Consider the following 9981-nt stretch of genomic DNA (forward strand, 5'->3'; position numbering starts at 1 on the left):
TAATTATATATATTTTTTTAATTACTAAAAAGTCCAATTTAAAAATGATTATTTATTAATAAAAGAAGTTGTGATAGATTAAAGACAAAATAAACAGTTTAACACATAAAAAAACCATTACTAACCAAAGATTTTGGTAGATAATCCATTAATATCATAAACCACAAAACATAATCTCCTTCCGTTTTATTTCAATATCCCTCCTAACACACACATGACACTTTACAAACTCTGATTTCTTCCCTACACACACACAGCTTACATGTATAATCATGGTTGAGATCAATTCAAACAGACAAATTTGTCTAAGCCCTAACGACGGCCTTGCAAACCAGAGGGTGTTCCATCTCCATTGAAAGCTTAAGAACCTCAGACAAATCAACAGCTTCATCCTCGACAGGCATCCATTTGAAGTTCTGAAGCATCTGTCCAAGCCAGAGCTGAACAGTTGCCAAACCCAAAGCTTTCCCGGGACAAACCCTCCTTCCGGCGCCGAAGGGAGCCAACCTTAGATCAGAACCCATGATGCTAACTTCCTCCTCAACAAACCTCTCGGGCCTGAACACAGCGGCGTCAGCCCACACCTTCTCGTCGTGGGTTATAGCCCACATGTTGACCATGGCAGTAGTTCCGGCGGGGATAAAGTGACCGCCGGCGAGTTTGGTGTCGTGAATTGCCAGCCTTGCCCATGAGAGCAGAGGACCCGGAGGATGCATTCTGAGTGTCTCTTTGACAATAGCCTGGAGGTATGGTAGGTTTTGGATGTCCTGGTCGGTTATCGGTCGGTTTAGGGCGTCGATTTCGGCCTGAGCTTTGGATTGTATGTCGGGATGAAGGACCATTCTTGCGAGAATCCATTCAAGGAGAATGGCAACTGTGTCTGTTCCTCTGAAAATCATTTCCTGAAATAAATAAATAAAGAGAGACGGTCAGTCAGAGATTGAAATCTTTTTTCTCTACAAAAGAAAGAGCAGGGGAATCCATCCCAAAAGCTAGCATTAATCAAAATAAAACGTTAATTAATTCTTAAAAGAGAAGAGAAAGAGAATGAATGATACCCAAAGAACAGCAATCATGTCAGAGTCACTAAGCTTGTTCTCATTCTCCAAATCAAGCAAAACATCAACGAAATCACCGGAGCTTTCGACGTCGGTTACAGCACCTTCATCATTCATACGCTTCATCTTATGATCATCAATGATCTTACCAACAAAAACATTCACCCTATCAACCAAAGCCTTGCATCTCTTCCTCACACCTTGAAGATCCATCCAACCCAGAAGTGGAAAATGATCACTCCAGTTAAAGATACCCAACAGTTCATAACCTTCACTAACAAGGCTTTCAAGCTGAGCAGACTCGGCTCTGTTTTGATCAAACTCGTAAGATTTCCCAAACACAGTCATCATCACATTGTTTAACGATCCAAAATGCAAGATGCTTTTGATTCCAACACGACCATCTACAGCCATCGAACTCTTCACCTGATTAACCATCTTAAGCCCAGCCTCAGCGCGAAACTCACCCGCAGCGTTGATACGTCTAGGACTGAACAGATAAGTCGCTGAAATCCTTCTCAGATTTCTCCAGTACTCACCGAACGGAGCGAACCCCATCGCCCGATGAAAAAGAAGCTCGTAAGCAGATTCTTTCACCGGACGGTCGGCGAAGGCGGAGCTACTGAGGATTTCTTTCGCCGTTTCGGGTTCGGACGAGATAATAAAACGGGTGAAACCGATAGAAAACGCCATAAGCTGGGTGGCCTTTAAGCTTTCAGACAGCTTAGCCAGGGCACGATGAGTAAGAGAGCCAGTGAAAGTGAAAACAAGTCCTAGTAAAGGTAACCCAGATGGGCCAGGTATGGCGGATCCCTGCTGGGACCCTAGTCGGCTTTTGGAAAGAGCCCATGCTAGACCGCCGGGAGCCAGGAAGAGAAACGAAACGGCGGCGAAGAGAGAAGCAAAGAGGATGAAATCAAAGGTGAGTAAAGAAGTGTAACCGGCCAAGGGACCGAAGAGGGAGAGAATTTCAGGAGTCATTCTTCTGTTATGGAAACTATGGAGAGTGCGAAGAAGCGAAGCGGCGGTTAAATAGTAGAGGAGGGGATGGAATGGAAATGAGTCCCCTTTACTTAAATTTTATTATTCATTTAAATGAATTAATAAATATTTATCTCTAAGATAAGTATGATTATTATTTAAAATAAACTATGGTAGTAAATAATAATCTTATCTAAATAATTGATACATGTCATATCTATATATATATAATGATGATTAATTTTTAAAGTGTCCGGATTGCCGGGTCGAGAGCTGTGGTTAATTTGGATACTTGGGTCGGATTGTGGGTTTACCCGTTTTTAAATTTAAAACGGTTAAAAATAAAATTAAAAATGCTAGAGATATGTTTCGAACTTGCAACCTAACAAAACAAGTACAACTCTTTAACCAACTAGGCTACAAAGACTTTATATTTTAAATTCAACACCAAATTTAATAAACGCGGGACGTTTTAACATTAATATAAGTTCAACTTTTTAACTAACTAATCTATATTTATATAATGATGCTTAATTTTTAAAGTGTCCGAATTGCCGGGTCGAGAGCTGTGGTTAATTTGGATACTTGGGTCGGATTGTGGGTTTACCCGTTTTTAAATTTAAAACGGTTAAAAATAAAATTAAAAATGCTAGAGGTATGTTTTGAACTTGCAACCTAACAAAACAAGTACAACTTTTTAACCAACTAGGCTACAAAGACTTTATATTTTAAATTCAACACCAAATTTGATAAACGCGGGACGTTTTAACATTAATATAAATTCAACTTTTTAACTAACTAATCTATATATATATATAATGATAATTAATTTTTAAAGTGTCCGGATTGCCGGGTCGAGAGCTGTGGTTAATTTGGATACTTGGGTCAGATTGTGGGTTTACCCGTTTTTAAATTTAAAACGGTTAAAAATAAAATTAAAAATGCTAGAGATATGTTTCGAACTTGCAACCTAACAAAACAAGTACAACTCTTTAACCAACTAGGCTACAAAGACTTTATATTTTAAATTCAACACCAAATTTAATAAACGCGGGACGTTTTAACATTAATATAAGTTCAACTTTTTAACTAACTAATCTATATTTATATAATGATGCTTAATTTTTAAAGTGTCCGGATTGCCGGGTCGAGAGCTGTGGTTAATTTGGATACTTGGGTCGGATTGTGGGTTTACCCGTTTTTAAATTTAAAACGGTTAAAAATAAAATTAAAAATGCTAGAGGTATGTTTTGAACTTGCAACCTAACAAAACAAGTACAACTTTTTAACCAACTAGGCTACAAAGACTTTATATTTTAAATTCAACACCAAATTTGATAAACGCGGGACGTTTTAACATTAATATAAGTTCAACTTTTTAACTAACTAATCTATATATATATATATAATGATGCTTAATTTTTAAAGTGTCCGGATTGCCGGGTCGAGATCTGTGGTTAATTTGGATATTTGGGTCGGATTATGGGTTTATCCGTTTTTAAATTTAAAACGGTTAAAAATAAAATTAAAAATGCTAGAGGTATATTTCGAACTTGCAACCTAACAAAAACAAGTACAACTCTTTAACCAACTAGGGTACAAAGACTTTATATATTAAATTCAAACACCAAATTTGATAAATGCGGGACGTTTTAATATTAATATAAGTTCAATTTTTTAACTAACTAATATATAATGATGTTGAGTAAATGGATACTTGAGTCGGATTATGTGTTGACCCACCCATAAATTTAAAACGGTTAAAAATAAAATTAAAAATGTTATCCGTAATTTTTTTCACGGTTTTTTATATTATTACTCGTGTAAATGCACGGGTTAAATGCTAGTTTTTTAATAAAAATTCTTAAGTTTACCTAAAAATTTATTAAAAAGTCCTTTTTGAATTAATAAATATTTATCTCTAAGATAAATATGATTATTATTTAAAATAAACTATGTTAGTGAATAATAATCTTATCTAAATAATTGATACATATCATATATTTTAATAAAAATTCTTAAGTTTATCTAAAAGTTTATTAAAAAAGTCCTTTTTTCATTCACTTTTTTATTTTTTTTATTCAAATCAATCAAATCTTTAATTAAAATTAATTATGTTTATTATAAAAAATAAATGATAAAAAAGTTAACTTTTTTTGTAAAGTTTATCTAAATTTATTTTTGTGATTCACTTTTCACTTTAAAAAAAAAAATTAATATTTAAATCAAAAGATTATTTTATTATAAAAAGTTGATAAAATATTTATGTAATCAAATATAAAAAATTATTATAAAATTTCTTTTTCATCCACTTTTTAACTTAATTTTTTTTTAAGATTATCTAAATCTTCAATATTTAAATCAAAATTAATTATGTATATTATAAAAAATTAGAAAAACAATAGTAACTTATCTAAACATTCTTTTATTTAAAAATATTTTATCTAAGTCAAATAAATCTTTAGATAAAAATTAATTATATCTATTAAAAAATTGGAAAAAAATAATAACTTGATCCAAATTGTAATCGATCATTCCCGATAAGGTTTTCCTCACTCGATAATCGTTTCCCATATGATGAATCAAAATGATAAGATTGACTAAAGTACATTTAAAAATGTCAATTTAGACTAATTTTGATTTTTTTAAAATTGTTACATAATTTATTACTCGAGAGATTATGAAAAAAAATTGAGCTTGTTCAAACGAGTTTTAGAGATTATATTACTGGTTCAAAGCTTGATTACATACAAGAAATGGCTACAACGCGCTATGTCACGCGTGAATGTCACATAACAGTCTCTACTTTAAACTTTTGGTCATTTAAAAAAATATTAGTGTACACCATATTTATTTATTCAATCCTAGGGCATATGTCTAAAGATAAATTCAAACATAAACATTTGTCTAATTTTGTATCGTTATGTTAATAGGTCATTCATCTATATCATTGGTCCTAAATCTAAAATAATAATAAAAACTCATAATACTTATAAACAAGTAACGGAGTCTCGAAAACAAATGTTTCTATCTTTTTTCTTTTACAGTAGAACTACACTCTGTAGACACTCATTTTTCACTCCCCCAATTTTATAGTTTATGCTTTTATTAAATCTGAGCCTATAAAATATTTTGAATTCATTCATGGGCTCATTGCACGATTTATTTTAAAGAAGATTACTTTTAGAACAATTGAGTGTCGAAGATAATTGATTTTAGATTCTTAATAAGTTAAGGTAGTAATTTGTCTATGTTACAACACTTAGGGAAGTTATTATACTTAGAATATTTAGGGTTTTATTTAATTAATTACCTTGAGTATTTAAAATATATATTTTACAAAATATGTATTACCGTTTTTTTATAAAAGTTTGTTAGATTAGTTTGTTAGATTATGTTTTGCAATTTAATTATTTGACTTAATTAGTTAGCATTTTATTATAATTAAAATTGTTCCTTAGAAATAGGAATAATTAATAATAATAAAATTACTTTCTTTAATTGTTTGTTTTAATTTTATTTCTTTTGTAAGATAAAAGGAAATGAGTCAATCCAAGATCCACATGCAATTTCCGGACCAGATTTGTGAATATGGCCAAGAAGATCCAAATCAAAGGCAAGTCAACCCGAAGTAAGGCCAAGGAAATGATCCAATTGACGGATCCGACCGATGACCCGACTAATGGACCGACCCATGCCCAAGATCCGGCCCATGAAATCAAATGCTAAAAAAGAATTAGGTGAAGGCAGCGGTCACCTTCTTGATGGTGACAACCACAAATCTTGAAATGTTGATCCTATCATGTGCAGTCAAAGAAAGAAAGGGAAGATTCAAAAAAAAAAGGGAAGAAGTTGCAAAAAAGAAATTTTCAACCGTGTATGGAAGAAAAGATTGAAAGCTTGGTCATTTTTTATTAAAAACTAAAATGACCAAGTATTATATCATTATTATTAAAAGCTTAAATCCTATTGGATATTACTTGACATTTAGTGACATGTTAAGTGGAGATTGATAAATTTCTTTAAACATTTGTATATGTTTAAAAGAGAAATCTCATTCCAACTGTCAAGTGTGTTAAATGGGACTTTGGGCCCTAAGGTTTCATAGCTTTACCTATAAATACCCCTCTTAACACCATAGAAAAGGGTTCTTCTCTCTCTTTTCACATTTCATGTGTTCTTATTCTTCTTTTCAAAACCCCACATTTTAATATTCAAGTGCCTTTAGGCTTCCCTTTTTGAAATAAAAGAGTTCATCCAATTGAGTCAAGAAAGCAACCATCTTTGTAAGCTTCTTGACTTCACCTTTAGTTTTTGTCTTCATATAATAAGATTGTTTTTGGTTTTTCTATTATATAATATGATTGTAAGTATGATTATTAGCTAATTAGGTCTTTAACTTTATGTATGATTTATGTAAACATTAATAACATATTTAACATGTAAATAAAATAAAATATAACTAAAAAAATAGAAAGTTTAATGTAAACAAGAGGTTAAAAATAATGTTTTCTTTGTACAGTTTTATTATAATTATTATATTATTATTATTATTATTTGAATAATTAGATCTATTGGATCATTTAATTTGAAGAACCCTAAGTAAAAAATTTAAAAAAAAAATTTGTTTTCTTTGTACAGTTTTATTTGCTTTAGTTTTCTTTTGTCTTTCTTTATTTTATTTTTTGTATCTAATGCAAACCCTTTAAATGATTAAAATGGAAAAAGTCTAAAATGTAAAGCGTAAGAAATTTAAAAAAATGCCAAAATTAATTAGTAGATACCTTAGGGGCGTTGTGAGACATAGCGTCTAAAAACCCTTTCCCACACGTAACTAAACGCCGAACTCACATCTCTTAATTTCTTAATTTTTGAAATTAGGTGGCGACTCTCTAGTCGTGAGGTTAATTAATATTGAAAAAAAGTTAAAAAAGACCTATTACATATTTCCCATTAAAAAACTCCCAATCTCTCCTAGATTCGACGGAAAAGTAATATATGGACTTGTCTACAAAGTCTCATTTTTAAAACTTCAATTTTTTTCAAACATTAAAATTTATTCCCCTCACGTTTTCAAAAAAATATTTTTTTTAAAGAGTGTCCCAGAATTTTCAAACTCTGCGGTCGATCAATTTTTTTTTTAAATCGATCACTGTTTTCTGGCGACTTTGCTGGGGACATTCGACGTTTGACTTCAAAGTAATTTTGGCCAAGTATTTAAAATTTCTCACGCTTTAATTCATACTCCATGTTCACATTAATTGATTATTTGCATGAGACTTGGAGCTCCAACGTGGAGGTGTGTGGGTATACATCATTGGATGAAGCTCACACATCTATATTTTATGTGCTAAGGGTAGTCAATGTGAATGACATCCTCAACTCTTGCCTTGAAGGCTTTTTGTGTAATTTGAGAGTTGAGAAAAACAATAGGAAAAAATACGGATTAACCCTCTCTTCTTTTTAAATATCCCCTACTATTGAAAACAAAGGATTTTGAAATAGAGGTGAGGGGGATGTCCAATTGAGAACTCCCCTTACATCGAGAGATCCCTTTTGGGATAGTATCCTTGTCGGTGGAACAACTCTCTCTTAAGTCATTTCCAACTTTAGAACAAAAATCCAAAAAGCCAATTCTACTAAGTCGTTGTCTCGTCTCATCCTGTCGAGCAACAAAGCCACGTCACGAAGCCCTTTACTTGACTATTATATATGATAAATACATGTATGCATATAGATATTTCTAGACGCTCAATTTATCCATACAAAGTTTTTTTAAAATTCCATGAAACATGTGAACAATTTCGAAACTTTGAGGCTAAACCTAATAACTTTAAAGGAGTAAAATCGAGGAAACCTAGAAAAGCTAAAAGAGGAATCTAATCTAACTAGTTTTCTTTCTTTGTGTCTTTACTACTCAGCCTCTCAGCGTAAGATGTAATCAACAAAGACGCGTGAGACACAAAGACGATCAAGAGAGACACATGAGGCGCAAAGACGATCAAGAAAGACGAAAAGACTTGAAGATTCGAAGACTTAGACTAGATTTCTTTATGCTTGAAATGTAAATCTCTTTATGAAGATACATGACCGACATTGTAACGAAAGGATGAGGGGTGCTTGCTTTCTTTTCTTATTTTATTTTATGACTTGAGTTTGTGATTTTATCCATAACATTTAGAATTTTAATAAAATAACTCATTCTTATTTTACTCATCCTTTTCTACATGTTATATATTGTGAATGGGTAAATTGAGCGTCTATTACGTGTTAGGGATTATGTGCATACAAGCAACGCATCGCTTATTTTATTTGATAGAGGTTTCGAACTGACTTTGTTCTCTTGAACACATCATACTCATATTCATCATCGTTTACAATGATTAACCCACCAAGAAGGTTCAATGAGTCAGTTCATATAAAGTTAGACCATCTTCGTGATACGCTAATACAATTGGGGCAATAGCTTGAAGACCTCACCGCAGAAATCAAAACTTATGCGACAATCAAACCCCTTTTTAATTCGTGATCGGGAGGGAACCATATGATTGACATGACGTACTGAAAGGAATGCACGAACTCTTCCATGAAAGCGAGCCAGGATCAAGGAACAACTCTAAAGACGACGCATACACAAGACCTTCAACTCTAAAGACGACGCATACACAAGACCTTCTAAGCCATTCAGGCCAAAAGAGTTAATCCACGCAGACTCTGATAGTGAAGACGTCATGGATAGCGAGTGGGAAGATCCTTACTTGACGAAACATGCATCTGCTAAAAATAATTTGAACTTAAAATCTATCATTTCTGAATTTCATTCACATGCAGAACATTATTTTGATAACTCTAAGTCTGTGGAAACTTTGAACAATGTTTTTAACAATGACGAAGAAACTTTTGATTATATGCCTTCTGATGAAACATTTAAATCAGAAATGACCTATGAGATGATGCATTATCTTGATAAACAATAGGAGAATTTGTCCACCGCAGAAAAAATAATTGAAATAAATCTTAACACAAAAGAAGATTCTCAAATTATTTTAATCTGTAAAAGTTTAAATGATTTAGAACGAGAAAATCAAACTAAACTTTTAAAAGTAAACAAAGATATTTTTGCATGGTCCTATAAAGATATGCCAGGTATTGATCCAGAAATTATCCAACACCGTATATCACTTTACGAAGACGCAAAACTAGTGAAGTAGAAGTTTCGAAGAATGAAGGCAGACATCATGGACAAGATTAAGGAGGAAGTTCAGAAACATCTCGACGCAGGATTCCTAGAAGTGGTAGATTACCCAAAGTGAATCGCCAATGTAGTCCCAGTCGCAAAGAAAGATGGAAAGATCCGAGTATGTGTAGACTATCGAGATCTCAACAAAGCAAGCCCTAAAGATAGTTTCCCACTACCACACATCGACGTGCTAGTGGATCATGCAGCATGCCATTAACTCCTATCATTCATGAACGGATTCTCAGGCTACAACCAAGTACCGATGGCTCCTGAAGACAAGGAGAAGACAACGTTCATCACAGAAGTCAGAACATTTTGTTATCGAGTCATGCCTTTCATGCTGAAGAACGCAGAAGCAACGTATCAACGAGCTGTCAAGATGATTCTTCACGAGATGATCCACAAGGAGGTAGAAGTCTATGTCGACGATATGATTTTCAAATCAAAAGATCGAGAAGGGAACATCCAAAATCTTGACAAATTCTTACAACGCATCTGGAACTTCTAACTTAGGCTCAACCCAAAGAAGTGCACATTCAGAGTGACAGTAGGAAAGATGCTAGACTTCTTGATCACACAAAGAGGAATTGAGGTTGATCCGAGCAAGATAGAAGCGATCACGACAATGCCACCTCCATAAAGCGAGAAAGAAGTGTGAGGCTTTCTAGGAAAGATCCAGTTAATAAGTCGATTCATAAACAA

The 9981-nt window shown here is 33.0% G+C and overlaps 1 protein-coding gene across 1 annotated transcript; it reads right to left on the minus strand.

The window, feature by feature from the left end:
* Positions 1-305: 305 nt before the first annotated feature.
* LOC124922051 (cytochrome P450 78A5-like) lies at positions 306-2059 on the minus strand. Its single transcript, XM_047462776.1, has 2 exons — positions 1059-2059; positions 306-902 (listed from the first exon to the last, which is right to left on the minus strand). The coding sequence occupies exons 1-2, from the start codon at positions 2037-2039 to the stop codon at positions 306-308; spliced, it is 1578 nt and encodes a 525-aa protein (XP_047318732.1). The 5' UTR covers positions 2040-2059.
* Positions 2060-9981: the final 7922 nt, after the last annotated feature.

Source organism: Impatiens glandulifera, chromosome 1 (genome assembly GCF_907164915.1).
Source record: "Impatiens glandulifera chromosome 1, dImpGla2.1, whole genome shotgun sequence".
NCBI classification, from domain to species: Eukaryota; Viridiplantae; Streptophyta; class Magnoliopsida; order Ericales; family Balsaminaceae; genus Impatiens; species Impatiens glandulifera.